This window comes from Prionailurus bengalensis, chromosome B4 (assembly GCF_016509475.1).
Source record: "Prionailurus bengalensis isolate Pbe53 chromosome B4, Fcat_Pben_1.1_paternal_pri, whole genome shotgun sequence".
Taxonomy (NCBI): domain Eukaryota; kingdom Metazoa; phylum Chordata; class Mammalia; order Carnivora; family Felidae; genus Prionailurus; species Prionailurus bengalensis.
The window spans coordinates 125209762-125229281 of record NC_057358.1 but is presented as its reverse complement, the minus strand read 5'-3'; the positions used below and the strand labels follow the sequence as shown (position 1 = coordinate 125229281).

The window sequence follows — 19520 nt, the reverse complement described above, 5'->3', positions numbered from 1 at the left end:
CATGAAATAGAGCCCTGTGTTGGAATCTGCCCTGACAGTGCAGAGCCTGCTTGGGATTCTCTCTCTCCCCCTCTCTCTCTGCCCCTACCCCTTTCTCAAAATAAATAAACGTTAAAAAAAAAAAAGAAAAAGAAAAGAACCAACCTAAAGAACTACCAATGGTCAAAGCTCAAAGAATTTGAGCGATAAAATAGTGACAGTATCAGATTATAATCTAAAGAACAAAATAAATATCCATCAATACTTATATAAGTGATTGCACAAATAAGTAAATAGGGGAGAACAGACAAATATTCCTTAGAGAAGAATTCCAAATAATACACCTGACGGAATGAGGAAAGTAGAAAACCAGCACCGAAGCACCACAGTAATAAATGCTACAGGCAACATCTGAGAGTGAATGCTACAATTAGTGGGCAAACCTTTAAGAAGAAACAGGACATTCTGAGTCTCCAAGTATCTCCCCCAAAATACTTACTACTGTAGTGCTTGTTAACAAATGTCTAAAAGTTCCTCCAGGAGGTAGAGCTTTATTCTCCTTTCCTTTGAGTATGTTCTAAACACAGTAACTCATTTTATAAGGACCAGAGTTTGGAAAAGAAAAATTAGAAACCTTACAGTGGAAAAACCTGACAGATACCCCCCTTACCAACCAAGTGATCATGGTCATTATCACCAGCAACAAGCTGTGGTGAAATCATGAGATACTATGTGTGATGGGGGGCGGGGGGGGGGGGGGGGCATCGCCTCTGTGGTATTCTACCCCAAAATCTAAAACCGCAGTCTAACCATAAGAACACAGACAAATCCAAATTGCGAGACATGCTACAAAATATCTATCAGGAGGCCCCGAAAGTGTAAAGGTCATGAAAAAACAAGGCAAGACTGAGAGAACTGCCGGAATGGGGAGACTAAGGAGCCAGGAGGACCTAATACAATGCAATGCAACGGAACCTCGGATTGGATCCTGGAACAAGAGGAAGGACCTTTATGCCCAAACTAACGGAATCCCACTAAAGTCTGTAGATTGTACCAATATTTAATTTCTTAGTTTTGACAAATCTGTGTAAGACGTTAGCATTAGGGGAAGCATATGGGAATTGTCCGTGCCAACTTTACACTCCTCTATAAAGCTAAAATTATGTCAAAATTAAACGTTTTCACAAAGTTAATCTGTTATCCTTAATGGGATAAACTGCTGCTGTTCCACCGAAATGCCATTAGGGGACAAGGGGATGGATATTATGACCATGTCTTACTCTTACCTTCAATGTTCTTTTGTCATGTTAAAAGTTCAACGGGCTTTCATACAATTCTAGGTTCGTGTGAGACGAGACCAGGGTGGTAAGCAGTGTAAATGGAAAAGTGAGAATGTGTCTTGGCATCCAGGGACAGACAGCAACCTAAGCCAAAGCGAAGAAGGGGAGAACCGATCACAGGGCCACGAATTTGTTTCACAGAAGCCAACTCACACTCCCCGTGGCACAATGGCCCCAGGACTATCATGTCCTTAGGAACTTTGGCAGTTCTCTGTGTTTGCTTTGGAGTCTCCCTGCCTCTCATTCAGGCTTCTTTCCACACAACAGCTTATTCTCACATACAAATGTTAAATTGGTGTATCATATTGACTAATTTGTGGATGTTGATCATCCTTGCATCTCTGGGATAGACCAACCTTGATCATGGTGTGTGATCCTTTTAATGTATTGTTGAATTTGGTTTGCTAGTATTTGTTTCATTGAGGACTTTCGCATCTATGTTCATCAGGGTTATTGTGCTGGCCTGTAACGTTCTACACTGTGGGATCCTTGTCTGAGAAGAATAGGTATTACATCTTTGAATGTTTAATAGAATTCACCAGTGAAGCCATTTGGTCCTTTTGTTTGTTGGGAGGTTTTGGTTACTGATTCAATCTCTTTACTGGCCATTGGCTTATTCAGATTTTTCTATTTTCTCAAGATTCAGTCTTGGAAGATTGTATATTTCTAGGAATTTATCCACTTCTTCCAGATTGTCCAGTTTGCTGGCATATAGTAGTATGCTTGTAGTATACTAAACTACTATATAGAAGTAGTTTGTTTGTAGTAGCCTATTATGATCCTTGTATTTCCATAGTATCAGTTGTAACTCCTCTTTCATTTTTGATTTTAGGTATGTTAGCCTATATGTTAGCTTATCTACAGTTTCAAAGAACCAACTCTTCACTTCACTGATCTTTTCTACTATCCTTTTAGTCTCTATTTCATTTATCTCCACCTTATTATTTCCTTCCTTTGGGCTTCATTTGTTCTTTTTCTAGTTCTTTTACGTAAGAGTAAGCCATCTAGATCCACAGGGAGCACCTTTCAAGGTGTATCACATATACAGTCTTGTGGGTCTGCAATCCTAAACCCTGCAGACTTTCCAGACCAGGAAATCTGGAGGCGTCCCCAGGGGGACAACTGCAAAACTCATGGCTTTCTGGGGGGTTATCAGCCAGCTGTTAGGAGGCCAAGGGAGAGCTCCAATGTGGTTATCTTCCTGCCCATCTTCCCTGGGGGCACCTCTGTAGCCTAAGAATATGTGGCAAACCAGAAGCCTAGAAGCCTGCCCCTCGGATTGAGGCTCCAGGACAAGAAAATCTCCTTTTTCACATGAACCCTGGAGGTAGGTTTCAGTCCTCTGCTTGTGCAGTGCCCTGGGGGGTGGTAACCCATCAAGGACTGATTGTCCAACGGGTCTAGAAACACAATCGCCCGTTCCCACCAAAGCCAGGTGCTCCAAGGTGACCCTTGTGTGGGCTGCACATGCCCTGTGGCTGGCACAGTGGGCCATGGGGGCAGGGCACTCAGCTGGAGCTGGGTGGGCTTTGGCTGCCGTACCTGCAGGCAGGATACTTCCACCAGAGCTAGCAGGCTTGGGGGGGTGGGGTACAAAAATGGCGACCGTCAGCACCAGTCCCAACAAGGCAGAAGTAGAATGCAAAAATGGTGTCTGCCAGCACGTCTGTCCCCAGAGACTCCCAACAGGTTCCCGTCTCTCTGGCAGATGCTGCAAAATTAACAAATGAGTCCCCTACGCATATGATCTAAGCATCTTTTACACTTACTTTTGTGCTGGGTCCTGGGATGAGTGGGTCTGTGTGTAAGCCCTTTAAGAGGGGATTTTTCATTCCCTAAAGCCCTCTGGTTCTCCTGGAAGTCAGCCCTGTTGGTTTTCAAGGCCAGGTGCTTTGAGGGTTCATCTCTCTGACGCAGTTCCCAAGGGCTGGGTTACCTGATGTGGAGCAAAACCCCTCCCTCCTCAGGGACAAGCTCTGTATCAGTGAGACCCTTCCCAGTTGCTGGTCTCTGTGCCTAGGGTGGAGCTGCTTGCAAGAGCATGGCTGTGCCCCTCCTCCCCATTCCGTGTGGCGCTTCTATCCTTTGTTGTGGAGGCGCGGTTCAGCTAGCTTTCAGGTCCTTTGCAGAGGGAGCTGCTTCACGTGGAGATGTAGTCTGCTGTGCACGTGGGAGGAGACGAGTTTAGGATCTTTCTACGTTGCCATCTTGAACCTCCTCCCAATAAACTGTCCTGATAAAATATTGACAACAGCTATTAGGACCACGCAGATCTCCCAGGTCTGATTTACTCTTTCCTCAGAGCTAGGTCCCATGGCTCATGACACCCCAGATGCAGCCAGCAACCACTCGAAGCAAGATCCAAGACTCCGCTCTGGCCACATGCTCAGAAAAGCACTTTCGATATATATTTATCAATTTGACATCCCAGCGGTTGTCACATAGACCAGATATGTGAGACAATGTCTTCCTTATGAAAAATTTTGATTCTTCATGGCAATCGGGTTATATACATTGTTAGCTTTATACACTGATACAGTATCTATATATCACAATGCCATGTGTGACTTCTTTGAAAGTGATCTTTTAAAAAACAATTAAGAAATCCAGGTGAAGAGGGATTAAAAATGTTTTAATTGTTGAAATACATCGGTAAACTGAGTAATCTACATTGCAGTACTAAGTGGCCACACATCCCCAAATAAAGAACTTTCCATACACCCCACGAACCATCAGTCACAAATCCTCGAAGAGAGTATAGAATTAACATGATGAGAACGGGAGAATCGATGGATACGAAGGATCCAGGGTGACATGAGCCTTCGGCTAAAGAAAACAGAAAGTTAATCGAAACGCACGTGGGGCATGCAAATTTCAGTGGCTTATTTTTAAATATTGCAACATAAGACACACCGTTCCTAACTGAAGAAATTCTCTGATGCTTAAATAAAGCTGAAAACCAAAAGGTAAAAAAGGGAAAGAGGTAACAGTAAGAATCAACTTAACCATTATTACAGCTAAAAATTAACGTGACCTAGAAATAGTGAAAGGTAACACACAAATATATTACTTTAGGGAGTTCACGTATAGTGCCTTAGTATCTGAAGTCATAACTAGAATAAGGATTTTGTTATATAAAAGCTATCAAAAAAGTATCAGTGAAAAGACATGATCTTCATGAGCTGTGTTGAGTGGCCAAGGTGACGATGCTGCCAGGCATAGCAGGCTGGCTCCAGGCACCAGCTTGTGTCAGCTTGTCTTCCGCAGGTGGACCCCAGAAAGTCCCATCTGCCCATGTACTGTTCACCCACTTCCTGTCTAGCACCACGATGTTCAACATGTACCCATGTTTCAACTACAGACTTAGGAATCTGGGTGGGGAGGGGAGGCGAAGCAGGTGACTATTTAGAATTTCCTTGGGAATTTCTGTGCACATTATGATGTCCCATGGGGTGCAATTCCTTCCAAATCTTAACGAGCAAGCTGTGAAGACAACAAACGTCAAAGGGGGAAAGAGTTAGCGAGCTTAAAAAAAGTACAACTCAGGGAAAACAAATATCAGCTTTAAGCTGGTTTTTTAGCTGATAATTTCAGCTAAATTATTTACTTATTCTTCCTTTCAGTAAAACACACATTCAAGATTCACTCAATACTTATTTAAGTCTAAATATGTGGCCAGCACAGCGCAAAGCACTGATGACACATATATAAAGAGACAAAGAGCAGTGGGGAAAGAGACTTACGGGCTTAGAATTAAAATATGACATGATAAGAGGCGCCTGGGTGGCTCAGTAGTTTAAGTGTCTGACTTCGGCTCAGGTCATGATCTCTCGGTTCGTGAGTTCGAGCCCCGCATCGGGCTCGGTGCTGACAGCTTGGAGCCTGGAACCTGCTTCAGATTCTGTCTCCCTCTCTCTCTGCCCCTCCCCTGCTCTCACTCAGTGTCTCTCAAAAATAAACATTAAAAAAATACACACACACACACACACACCCATATATATATGATATGATAATGCCCAGACCAGCTGCACATCAACATCACCCAAATTAAAGACACAGACCGCTCAGCCATAACATCGTTTCTTTCCTACTTGGCCAAACCCTGCTGGCAGAGGTGTAGCCATCCGCACTATCTCCAGCTCTCCCAGGGGAATCTGCTTCAGCCAGGCCCTCCATGGGCATCTGAGAGCATCACTCAAGCTTGTCTGGGCTGGGAGTACTGCACACATCTAGATGGGCACAACTTTCACCCAAGACTCATCTGTAGAAGAAACTACACTTTTGTAGCAAGACAGAAGTCTTGCAGGAGATTCTGAAATCGTTCCACAGTTTCAAAAAGTAACCAAATTAACTTTGAGCTCTGGTCACAGAGTGGCGTTATTTCGAGAGATTCTGTACATGCTAGGTCAAAAAAGTCTCCGACCCTTTCCATGAAGTATTTTTCTCTGCAAAGGACAGTCTTCTCGGGGTTTATGAACAATAACTTAAGCCCAGAGAGCCATGAACTCAGACATATCACAGGGAAGTGATGCTTAGCAACTACGGAAAAAGGAGAGCCTTTCAACTTAGAAAACTTCTCAGGCGATTCAAAGAGAGTGGGATGGCAATAAAATAGTATGTGTTTATAGTCATGAGCAGTAAAGAGGTATTTTAGAAGTCGTGGGCTGGTTTACCAGCAAGATTGTTAAATTGTTATCAGGGAATTTCATACACACAAAGTCGAACCACCATCTACCTTGCCCAGCTGTCCCATGAGAAAACAGATATTGAGAAAACTTGAGAGAAGGTAAGGGCTTCCTCTAAGGTTGTGCATTAGTAACAGAGCTCCTGAATCTCCTGATACCCATCTCAAGACACCTCTTTGCACTCTATTCCTGTACTTTTTGAAATACAACCCATTTTGAGGAGAATAACATATGCTTGCTTGCAATTAGATTCTTTTCTACTCGAAGCAAATAACAAAAGCATTTCTGCACAGGGGAAAACTAGCAGGGAATCTAGAGGGTTAGAACTCTATTAGAAATTCTAGAAACAGAGGCGCCTGGGTGGCTCAGTTGGTTATGCATCTGACTTCAGCTGAGGTCATGATCTCGTGGTTCATGAGTTCAAGCCCTGCATTGGGCTCTGGGCTGACAGCTCAGAGCCTGGAGCCTGCTTCAGATTCTGTGTCTCCCTCTCTCTCTGGCCCTCCCCTGCTCGTGCTCACTCTATCTCTCTCTCCCTCAAAAATAAATAAATATTTAAAAATACTAGAAATAGAAAATCTCCAGCCAATTCCCAAAAAGAAACTCAACACTCTATGACGTGGTCATGGGCACCAGGGAATAAAGCTCCATGATGCTTTTGCCTTGAGGAGAAAGTCTTTGAAGAAGTGTCTACCCAAGATTGTTGTATATCTTGTCAGGGAGAAACTGATTACGGTTTCTGTGTCCCTGTCCCCCAGTGGGAAAGCTCATTTGTCTGCACCTGTAAGCTTATTCTGTGATCCCTCCCCATCTCAAACATCAACTCCAGTAACTGGCCATGAGCAAGAAGTTGGTTCAGTCTCAAATCAGTTGTGCTCTGGGTCTGCCAAAGGCTGGATTCTGGTTACAAAAAATAGTATGATGGAGGATGATGATGATGATGCTAATGATGACAATGATTGCAGAAACTATTTATTTCATACTGAATCCTAACAACACCCTTCAAGCTAAGCATTAGTGCCATTTTACAGATTATAAAACAGAGGCTACGAGGGGAAAGTAACTTGCCCAGCTAATAAGTGAAAGAGCCTGAATCCAATTCCAAGGTTGTCTTACTCCCAAAGAGAATGGGCTGTCTCAGGAGAGAGGGCATTCCTGATCACAGGATGTTCAAGAGGCTGGATGTCATTCAGCAAGACTGAGAGGCAGCGGGGATCTAAGCATCATATGTGTCATTGGACAGGTGGAGTGAGACTTTCTGCCTCTATGGAAATGCTACTGGGGATCTTTTAGAGACCGGCACACATAGTGAATAAAGGAAAATTTTCCTGTCCTTGTTCTTGCTTGTCTTATGATAACTCTAACTCTAAGCTCTTCACCAGGACAGCAGGTCCACAATGCCTCATCTTTTACACAGTGGTTGCTTCTGTGCATACTGGACATGTTTTGTAATACCCAACCTGTAAACTTGGTCTATGGTTTTACTCTTCCCACCTGCATAAGGGCATCTCTGTATACTGAGGACCGCCCATCTCCACATCTCTGCTCTGTATGAACCCTGGCTACTGCCGAACACTTAATATTGATCCTGATCTAATTCCCAGTCCCAGCCTCTCTGGTCTCTCCCTACCTGTCATTTCCAAAGTCTCAGCCCCTCAGTTTTTGGTAACGAAAAGTGACACCTCTGTGTTTTAGATAAACACTTAGCTTGTTCTTACTAAATGAATTAAGTTGCATTTGAAACAAAAAGAAATGAAAAATAAAATTAACTGCAAAGAAAATTGATCTAATTATCAAAGACCCCTCTACAATATCACATGCTCCATTTCAGAGTTAACCCCAAGATGTGATCCTGCCTACCTAATCTTGAAGTTCAAGATTTCTTAGAAATACATAGCAATAATATCTATTCATCCGTATATACATAGCAATATCACTCATCATCAAGGCTAAATATGTACAATTACTTAGAAAACATACAGTACCTCTTGATCATTGAGTCATGATATTTTCTTCTAATCTTAAAGAGAAAATTAAGAAAAGTTAAACGACCAGATTATAAAGAACATATTCTAGTTTCCTATAAAATGATGAATACTAGTGACATATATGTATGTGCTAGTCCAGATCATAAAGCAGAGAAATAACAATGAGAAACAAACAACTATAGTATGTTACAAATAAGGTAACATAGCCTGTGTGCAAATTATACATATTAACAATCCTTTCAAACTATGCCCCAGACAACTGTACGGTGGCCGATAATGAGCATTCTTCACCACGAGCCACACATTTAACAAGCTAGCTGTGAGGCGGCTGTTATGCACGCTATCATGAAAAAGACATCATTAGCCCCACCATTACTACTTATTAAAACAGAAAAAGGGACCTCGCTTCCTTTACTTATACAATAGGCAGTTGTTTTTTCATCCGATCATCAGACTGCCATCAGCATATAAAAGGAATATATTACAAGAACTTACCTTTATGTTCTAGAAGAACTCCGTAAACTTACTGAATCATTTGCTATCACTGTCACGCCAATCGTCACTGAGGTTAACAATAAATTTAAACTATCCGTGGGAAAAAAAAAATTTAACCCATGGAGCATAACCACAAATAGACGCTAAATTTTGCCCTGGAATTACTCTCACGATGTGGGTGCCAATTTCAACCAATGATTACAATGAACAGATAATGGCTTTTCTACATGGTTAACTGCAACTAAGTAATACGTAGGTTGAGCTGGGCAAGCTGAAACATAAATTTCATATTTTCCCCCACAAAACGAGCAGATATTTAGAGAAAGTAAATATCACAATTTTACTTACTTTTTCGTACAGTCTTTGTTTGATTGGATACCATATTGACAGCTTCAGATGGGAGACCAACATATACCCCTCCATAGTTTCTTCGTGAAAAGAAGCAGATACAGAAAAATTAGACCAATATTAAGGGAGCTCAATATTTGCAGAAAAGTGATAGAAGCTTGGGATACTGCCAACAATTAGAGAATTATTAAAATAACTCGTGACTTTTCAAAAGTAGAATTTAGAATATAACTGCCCTTGGAAATACAATGTTTTCTATGTTAAAAAGAAGCTCTACATGAGAAAAGAAAGCTATGTCAATGGAATTTTTTGATATTTAACTTGGAATGGAAAAGAAAAAAAGAAGTTGGGATTTTTGTAATCTAGTACAGTAATAAATATCCATAGAGTGACATGGTAGTTAATGAGTCAACAGTCGTCAAGAATTTGGAGTGGTCAATGTGGTAGTTGCTATGGACACACAGAAATAATTCCCTGTAGGTACATATAAACATAAAAGGAGGGGAGAGCTAACGAGAAATGAGAGTAGGGTGCAGCCAACCAGAGGAGAAGAGGGAGGGTGGAGGTGAACACCTCCTTCATTGCTGCGACAATGAAGGAAGTCATCAGTTAGGGAGAAATAGCACATCCAAAGGCCACAGGATGGAAAACAGCTATGACAGGCCATGTGTAAAAGACAAAAATCGAGCATGCTTGAAAGCAAGGCCCGTGGGACACCTGGGTGGCTCGGTTGGTTAGGTGTCCGACTTCGGCTCAGGTCATGATCTTGCTGTTTGTGAGATCGAGCCCCACGTCGGGCTCTGTGCTGACGGCTCGGAGCCTGAAGCCTGCTTCGGATTCTGTGTCTCCCACTCTATCTGCCCCTCCCCACTTACACTCTATCTCTCTCAAAAATAAACATTAAAAAAGAAATTAAAAAAAAAAAAAGAAAGCAAGGCTTATGAACTCTGGGCAAGTTCTTTTTCAGATCACATGCTCCTACCTGTATTCTCTGTGCCAGAAGTTTTCTGGGTGTAACCAATGCTATTGGCAATGCACTACAGTGTTAAATTACATCCGTGAGTTAAATTAATCCATGAAAGACAGCCAGAATTATTCACTTAATTAAAGCCAGATTCCATATCAAACATACCTCCTCTTGTCATCTTCCGTTATCGATTCTTCCGTTCTGAAAGGTCAAAAATATTTGCTATGAGCCATTTGGTCACATTGCCACAGACTTTATTTTTTGGTTATAAAAAGAAGAGGGCTACTGACTTAAAGTCAATTTTGCTTATTCAAGTTCTCCCATCAAGTATTTCTATAACACTCTTGTTTCCACCTCAATCATCCATGCACTAAAAAAAAAAAAAGTCATTTTCTACTTAACAAAATGTGCAAATCCAGCAAATGCCAAAAAGTCCAACCGCTAACAAAAGGACAAATGGACGGCAACCAAGATTGGAAAGAGCACAGTAACATAGCCTCAGGAAGCCTGGCCTCTTGTCATGGGTGTGCCACCAGCACAGACGGGCTGTGGGCAAGTTGCCAGCCTGCATCTCATCTGTAAATTAAGTGGCCAACCAGATGCCTAAGGTGCCCACCCTCCAGTCCTAAGGTACTGTGATTTTGTGATTCTCATGCCACTCGGTGGTACAATTCTCTCTAGGTATGAGAGATTTCTTTAGTGCAGAAGAGTGTTATGTTAGTTTGACTTCCTTCTATATAAACGGGCCATTTTACATATGATCTACTGCACAGAGAAGGAAGAAATGTTTAAAAGGTGACTTTTAGAGGGGATCACAATTTTAAAATGTACAGCATCTTTCCTTGCATGAGAGGAATCCATATTCTACTGATACTCCTTGGCATATTTCTAAGAGGACAGGGAAGCTTTCCCTCAAGCACTAGTTAGCATACATAAGTTACTTTTCTTAAAGGCAAAAAACCAAGATTCAAATGTATCTGGCTGAATCCAACATGTAATCCTAAAGGGCTTTAGGATTTCAACAAGAAAGAATGAATCACTGAATCTTCTAATTTTAGGGATTGTCTGATCGTGGTTTCATCCATTTAAAAGCTGGGAATGCTTCAAATGAATATGTACAAGAGATTTTGCTTCATTGCAACCTCCAGTAAGTCTCAAGCCTCTGCAGAAGGGAGGTGTAGATTTGGAAATCATCCGATGAACACTGGCCATGCCCACAGCTACTACTCCGATGGGAATGCAAAATCCATCTTGAGATCTAATTTATCCAGATTGAGCACATAACCTAAATTTGCCAGATAACCGTCAATTTCATTCATTTCTTGCTAAAGCTGGATCGTTTTTTAATTCAAAGGTGTCAAAGTCATACTGTATTAGAAATGGTGTTAAGCTTTAGGGAAGTGGTATACAAGGTGTTGTTCACCACTTTTAATTAAAATGGATTTATAACCCGTTAGTATAGATAATAGGGCAATGATGGTGACTAACTGGTTCGAGATTATTAGAACTGTTTACCTTGGTCCCAAATGGCTAATCCCATCATGATGTTGTTTCTGAAGCTACTGGTAGGTTTGGACAAATACAATGTCTCATTTTCTGGCACAGATTTTTTTTTTTTCATATCCAACTCTGGATAATTCTTTCTTAATTCTTTCTCCCCTTGCCTGATTCTGCTTAAGGATACACTAAAAGTTTTAAAATATATTTTAGCTCCCCCAAATATAAGAAAATAGTAAATTATTTTTAATCTACTGTCTCTTATAAAGTATTCAATATCCTGAAACCCACTCTGTGCTCTCCATTATAAAATTAATCAACAACCTTGTACATCTAACTTGCAGGAAATGATAATGCAGCTGCCACAGATACTGGGTGATAAATTAAGCTTCACACAAATTACTAAGTCATTAAAAATACCATTTATAAAGACTTATTAGATACCCACTCTTTTAAGCCTTCAAATACGCTACAATGCCTGCCTTTGTATATATGCCCCCACATGCGAGGCCGCTCCTTCATCTGTTCCTTCCACACACAATTATTCTACAATACAAAGACCACATGGGTAAAAATGGCGGCATCGCTGAGTCTCTCCTGTGTGTCAGACACAGGGCAGGGCACTTCACAGGCATCTCACAGGGCACCTCACAACAGCTCTGCGAGTTTGGACCTGGGGAAGCAGGTTCACAGAGCTGTGTCATTAATAAATATGTGAGCCAATTAATAAATACGCGAGACCAACAAGCAAGACTGACATTTAGACCCCGCCTGACACCAAAAACCGTGCTCCGTGTTCTAATTCATCACTTGTCTCTCAAATAGGAAGATGGAAAAGTCAGAACGTTGCCAGTGACAAAACAGCAGGTGGCCACTCCCGAGCTGGGACCTGCCTCCACACCGCTCTTGCAAAAGCTTTTGAGCATCACCTGGCTCTCACAGCCTCCTGTGGAACTGTGCAGGCATTCTGCTCGTGCTATTACATGGCCTCCTCATCACACGGTGGCTTTTAGCCAAGTTTTCAACATGAAAACCTGAGGCTCTGAAAGGCTGAGTGAGTAGCAATGACCAAGGTTACAGAGCCAGGTAACAGAGCCAGAATTCAAATCTCAGTTTGTGTGATTCCGACTCCTGTTTCAGAAACTGTGAGCCCATACGCGGGTGTATCAGAGAAACACCCCCATCCACCAACCTGGATCTCTCCAATTTTTATCACTCTGTTTAAGGAAAGAGGAAAAAGTAAGACAGTAAAAGAGTCTTAGTCAACATTTTGTTAGCATTCGGAGAAACTTCTAACAGCTCCAGGGGCAGTCAATCCTCACAGAACTTGCTGAATTGCTATACAACTCATTTTTATGCAAGTTTAAAAATTGTCCTGATGGACAGTTATGTTAGAGTCTATTCATCTGAACAGCCAGATCCAGACTGAGGTTAAATCAGAAAATGGTGGTTGGTCTAAGTCCAATCTCCTTGTGAACTGACAGGTCCGAGCCAGTGTGGTCAGATGCCTGGGAACCAAATGCTGCCCTGCCTGTGGCCAAGTGGACAGCATCCTACCAGCTGGCATAATGTGGTCCTGACCCAACTGCATTAGAAGAAGAAATGGTCCATCAAGCAGCAGCAGAGATTCCTGAAAGGTCATTTCTTACTGAAGAGAAGTGGACATTATCTTGGAGCAGTCCAAAACTTGGGGTTGAACTTACTATATACTGCTAAGCACTTACCAAGCTTTCAGAATTCTAATCCTTGGGGAAATTCTTAAGTTTTGAAGAATGCCCTTACTGCTTAAATATCTGGGCTGCCCCACATGTACACCATTTTAAGGAATCACTGGGTTTTGTCTCCTTGTAAAACAAAATTTGGAAAGATTTTGTTATCAACCCGCCTTAATAATTCATTGGCAGATATTTTCTCAGACGTACAGGTGCCCAAAAGAGCTTCTGATGAGCACAGGATGACCCAGGGGCAGCCTGTGTCTCTGACTCAAAGGCAAATCAGTTTTACATTTTGGTAAGCCTGTGCCATATCCTTTTGGACACATGCAGATTTCTGTTTGGTTTCCGAAGTCATGAAAATAGTCTGTGGTCGTCTGTCAGTCCCACTGATCCAGAACACCAGGCTGGGAACTGTGCTCAGGCCAGAGCGTCCCCCACCCCCACCCCCACCATGGAGGAACTTCTATTTTCCACTGAGGACTTGATTATTTTTCTTTTCTGGTCACTACAGTTTAAGTGGGAGGGCAGTAGCTACTGTGAGGCCTGCAGCTGTGAATGTGGCTCAAGTACTAAATCTGGTCCCCCAACCGATGAAGGAAGTGGAGGGAGCCACACCTCCCCCAGCTTTGTGTGAACAGCAAGCCATGGACAGATGGTCTAGAAGGTCCTCAGCACTACCCTATACGCTGCCGGCACTAAAGCAGAGAGGTAAGGGCACAGAATGAGACGGCTCCAGCCTCGAACCTTAGAGAGAAGAGCCTGAAGCCTGAATTGTTCCCTGCTAGAAAACATCAACAGAGTGAAACCTAGGCCAATTCATGGCAGACAAACTGGAAAAGAGGATAAACTGCTTTGCTGCACTTAAGCGCCACCCTCCTCAGGTGCTAACTGGTCCCAATATCTCTACAAACTCAGCCTACCCATAATCTTGTTCCCTTAGAAAAGGAGCAAGGACACATACATCAACCAGGCTAAATCCCCCATCATGGTAATCCACTCCTAAAGAATAGTTCTGAAACACAGTTCAAGACTCAACGCCCAGACAGCTACAAGCAGAGGCACTGAAAACTGGGAAATGTACCAGAAACAGGGAAGAATCCTTGAGGATGAGGTTTCTACTAGGAGACCCAAACACGGAGTTATAAGAGGTAAGGGACCAGCTACCATAACCAAATCACCTACAAACAAAAAGTGAAAGGTAATTTTTACTGACTCCTTTCCCCTCCATGGAGCCACAGGCTGGGGTCAAGGAGAGGGAGGGAAAACCAGCACAGATTACCAAGAGGTCAAGAGTGATCTGGAGACAACTATATGGCATTTCAAGACAAATTCTGCTCCTGCTCGGGCACCTGTGCAGGACTCTGTCTCCTGTCAGCTGTGACCTCTAGCTTCCAAATCCTGCCCCTCCCCACACCCTGGGCTGTGGGGCTGGGACTCTGACAAAATGCTCTCCTCTGCCGCCAGTCTCCCTATTAGGTTCCACCAAAGGGAATGCTAGAGGGACATAAGAAAGAGACATAAATGCAAAGGAGGGAAAGAGGGCTGCTCTTTCCAGCTGTGCTCTGTCCCTGTCTGCATCAGCCCAGCAGCTGGCTCCAGTCTCCAGAACAGGCCCCGGATTACAACATTCAGATGTGACAGCACCGACCTGGCAGTGCGCACCCCACCCCCACCCCCACTGCCTCAGAAGCCTGGGTCCCAACCCACAGACTCCTCCTCCTCCAACTCCCAGATTATGACAGCCCCAACCTCCTTCCTTCGTCACTCCAGCCTGAGAAGTGGTAGCCACTTCCTGCTATTCCCACCCCTGATCAGTCAGCTTTCCCTATCCTCCAAGACCCGCTTAACCAACTCCTCATAGTGAATTCTTTCTGTTAATATAGTTAATGTGGTTTACCTTTTCTCTGTGTGGATGCTAACCCATACATTACTTGGAGGCAAGAGGGGTTTATCTCCCACCTCCTGAATTGAAATGTCTTACTGAAGCATCAAAAGCACTTGTGACTTGCTGTTTATCCAGGTCAATGCACGGGACCATTAGGATGTGCTGAAGGATACCAGTAAGATCAGGATATTACAGAACAGAGGATGAGGGGAACCAGGGGGATCTATGGAACAGAGGCAAGACTGTGATGTATACTGTTGGCCTTGCCAGGTAAAAGCAAACTGCTTCTGTACTCCTTGCAAACTGGTGCAGAGAGAAGGGATTTGCCACACCAAAGGCTGCATAACAGGGGCTAGAGGCTACGCTAACTATTTTTCATAAGGACACCACACCTTGAATGGCAGCTGAAATTGCCCCTTCACGAAGTTTGCAATAATCAAAGTCACTCTCTAAAATAAACCTCCCTCCTGGACAGACCAAACAGGCAAGTTAAATGGGGATGTGAGAAGTATCTCCGTGCCATCATTTTATCAAGTCTTTGGTGCTGGCACTAATTTCTGCAGTTCCCCCTAGAGATGCTGTATCCCTTTTTGTTTATTATTCTAGTAGGGAAGGAAAATTCCATGGGCTTCCACTTGGCCCTTCCTGCCATGACAGTCATTACTTTGCAGGTCAAGGAGCCAATGGGTGGCTTCTCCCAGTTGCCAAATATGTCTCCTCTGATTATGAATTCAAGAACTAAGGAAAAAACCAGAGCATGGGTCTCCAGGCTACTGGGCACACTATAATTTGAACATTAGCCAAGTTTCCTATCATAAGCCCACACATGGACTTCTGGGCTACAGTGGCATTTTGGGGTCCTCAGGAATTAACATCAATTTAGAGTCAGTATCTAGAAAGCTCTAAAAGGTCCAGGTACTTCCTTTTGCTCTGGACATAGCTACTCTAGTAAACAGACAAAGGTCCCTTGAGAAGGTGTGGAGAAACACCTACAGTATATACAGGTGGCAGTGACAAAAGTTCCCTCAAGAGAACATGGCCTCAATCACTGGGAGTCTGACTTGGGTTGGGAAACTGGGTTAAGTGGCTATGCCCTTCCACTGTAATGACTCAAATTAGGTTTCTGGCTCATAGACCAGAAGTTTTCCTCTTATAAAAAAATACAGAGAGGGAGAAAATGACCCTTTAGAAGGCTATCCTTCTAATTTATCCCTAGACAGGCTGTAATCCACCAGCTATCATCAGAGTTCCCTCCAGGATGAGCCCCTGTGCCCCGTCATCCCAACCCTGCTATCTATTATGGTAAGTGTGTCCACCTTGTGGTTAAGTTCCACTACCACTTGGTAGACATGCGATCCTGTCCTCTGGGATTCTGTCATACCACATGAGATAAAGAGCCCATCTCAGGGGCACAGCCACCTTGCAGAGGACCACCCCCTTAGTGCTTATTGGGTACACCCTCTCACTATGCATTCCCCAATTTACTCAAAGCTTAGTGGGGATGAGGGGCGGTGTCCTCTGCAGTGGGGAGCAGGTCATACTTGAGAAATTCACACCAATATCCCAATTTCCTTAAGCCTTTGGATTCCTTCCTCTCCAGACCCCAGGGAAGTTGTGACCTACTCTGCCCCTGAATAGAGTAAGCTCAATGATGCAGAGTCTCGCCAACCAGGTTAATAAACTGTTAGAGTCCCCACCATGCACCTAAATTATTCAATACAAAATCTCTGTTAAATACAATACCAGCCCCGTATATATTCCTTCCACCTTGGTCTCACACCCTTAGATCCATTTCCACACACATTCCTTCAGTTCGTGGTAATATAAACTACACAATCCTGCAATTACTTTGTAGTATAAGCTCTTTCCTATAAGACACAAAGTCAGGTCAGACTTTGTGTCTGTCCCTTGGGAGCACATGGAGCTCTGACTCTATCTGTGTGTCTAGAGGAAAAGAAGAGGTGGACGGAGTAGGTCTTGAGGACAAGCAGCACCTAACCAAACCACCTCCCCAGATGAGGGGACCCTATTCCACACCTCCCCACATAGCCAGGCTATTCCTTTCCCAAAGGCACTGCCAGGAAAACCAGAAGTTTCTGTCTGGCAAAGATGGGGAAAGAAAAGTCAGCTTTGTTTCACGTCAATTCTAATGTAGGCCAATCTAGTGCTCTAACCAGAGAAGTAAGAAACAGAAGAGGCTCAAACAGCTGTCTCTATTAGAACTGGAAACTGAAAAGCTATGAAGTACTCCTTCAACGTGGAACTGAATCTAAAACAGTAACAGAAAAAGCCCTTCCATCTGACACCGTTTCAATGGCCTAACACAACACGGCAAGAAAGTCACGGCCCTCTTCATTTCTTGTTTCCCCAACTCAATAAAGAGTAGACAGGGAAGGAAAAGTGTGAAGAGGTAGGCAGACTGTCTTTTTTTTAATGTTTGTTTGTTTGTTTGTTTAGAGAGCTTGGGAGAGGGGCAGAGACAGAGGGAGAGAGAATGTCAAGCAGGCTCCATGCTCAGCGTGGAGCCCAACGTGGGGCTCAATCCCACAACCAGGAGATCATGACCTGAGCTGAAATCAAGAGTCAGACACTCAACCAACTGAGCCACCCAGGCGCTACCCCCCCACCCCTGCCATTTGCCCTAATGCACAAGGCAAGAAAGTCAGGGCCCTCGGGGCACCTGGGTGGCTCAGTCAGTTAAGCGTCCAACTTCGGCTCAGGTCATGATCTCGCAGTCCGTGAGTTCAAGCCCCGCCTTGGGCTCTGGGCTGACAGCTCAGAGCCTGGAGCCTGTTTCGGATTCTGTGTCGCCCTCTCTCTCTGCCCCTCCCCCACTCATGCTCGCTCACTCTCTCTCTCTCTGTCAAAAATAAATAAACCTTTTTTAAAAAATTAAAAAAAAAAAAGTCAGGGCCCTCTTGATTCCTGGTTTCCCCAACTCAATCAAGAGTAAAGGGAGGGAAGGAAACGTGTAGAGAGGCACATAGGCTGGCTTTTTTTACTTAGTGGTGTAAGCAAACACGTATTTGAATACGTTTAAGGGTCTGGAAAGGCCAAGATTTAAACGCAGTTTAATTTACGGCTAAAGTTACAACTTCAAGTCCTCTGTTAGCAGGGACGTGTGTCCCACTCAGTGTCAGTGAAGGGAGAGGCACAGGCGAGAGATTCAAGGAACAGAACCTGCAGGAAGGGGTTCGGGTACAAACATGGTCCATTCTGCAGTCATGCCTAGGACGGCCTTAGAAGGAAGACTTACTTCCGTCGTGCAAAGAGCAAAGGAACAAAATAGTACTAACAGCCTTCCATTAATTTTAACAAGAAGGCACTCCATTTTCTGCTTACGTGTGAGCCACTACTATGCAGAGTGCACTTGCAGGATATGCTTGTTTTCTCCAGAGGGGGCATGACTGAAAGCCTGCTGCTAAATGGCTTCCTCTAGTATCAGGACAATGCTTTATTTCTAATCATAGACGGCATTTGAAAATGTGTGGAAAGTGACGTCATATTTGAAGAAATGTAATAATGAAATCATTTTTAATCACAAGCTCACACCCCATTTTAGGAGGAAAACCTTTTAAACCACAAGAACATTTCTTACAAACATATGGAACATAACAATTTTGGACCAGGTTTAAGAAATACATTGGGGATTTAATTAAAAATGGGTGTCCGTCTGTTAACAAAAAGTTCAGCTTCCTTTATCAAAGAATAGATAGATGTTTGCAGGCAAAGAATGTGTCGAGGGTAAAGCCACCCCTTGGGACTCAGGCTCACAGGCTCTGACTCAGATTCTCGGTCACAGCATCAACCACCATGTTTGCAAAGACCAGGGTTACTGAGGGTGGACCACAGGTGAACACATTTGCCCCACTTTGGGAATTGTTGAAAAGATAACTCCTCCGTTAGTTTAAAAATGACACACCCTTGCAGACTAGTAGACTGGTTACTGATTTCTATCTCACCAAAATTGACCCAGCCCAAGACCCTCCCACAGGCATGGCAGAAAAAGAAGAAGAAGAAAAAAAAAAAAGAAAAAAACCCAACCGACCAACGGCAACCACCACAACTGAGCTCACAGTTTCAAAACTGCTTTCTTCTATCTCAGCATTTCCATCATATACTTCTAGCCTACTTCCTGTGAACCTGCTAAAGCCAGCACAGGGTCCCTCCTACCCTTCTCAGATTCAGTGTCTATATGGATCCACATTCTCTAGGTAATGGCACACCCCATCTGCTTCATACTAGCTTTGAGGACCTTTCCTAAATAAACCAGAGAGACTGGATTTCCCCCTAAACATAAATAAGCTCTGACTTTTTTAAAGTCAAGATTCCAGAAAACGAGCTGCCTCAAAACCAGCTACGTGTCTGTGGTCACTCTTTGGGGCAGGCTGGCTCCCTTCTGCCTGTCCTTTTTTGCATGAACATATTTGCAGCCGCCTATTTAAAACCAACTATCTGCATAGAACACTTCAATCTTTTAGTTTATTCTACTGTGATTTCAACCCGATCAATAACTATCACTTTAATGAAGAGAAACCTTATTCAGAGTCACTCTATCAAATAAAAACCACTACTTTTTCATCCTCAGTAATACCTGGTAGTCAAAATATTTTCGTCACTA

At 43.3% G+C, this 19520-nt stretch overlaps 1 protein-coding gene across 1 annotated transcript in view; it reads right to left on the bottom strand.

The window, feature by feature from the left end:
- Window positions 1–3930: 3930 nt before the first annotated feature.
- Window positions 3931–19520, bottom strand: part of CB4H12orf75 (chromosome B4 C12orf75 homolog) — a 39699-nt gene continuing 24109 nt past the window's right edge. Inside the window, exons 3-6 of the mRNA XM_043564298.1 lie at window positions 9968–10003; window positions 8836–8915; window positions 7990–8024; window positions 3931–4802 (exon numbers count right to left, since the gene is read on the bottom strand). Of these exons, the coding sequence (XP_043420233.1) occupies window positions 8020–8024; window positions 8836–8915; window positions 9968–10003 (121 nt within the window). The 3' untranslated portion in view covers window positions 3931–4802; window positions 7990–8019. The remainder of the gene's footprint in view (window positions 4803–7989; window positions 8025–8835; window positions 8916–9967; window positions 10004–19520) is intronic.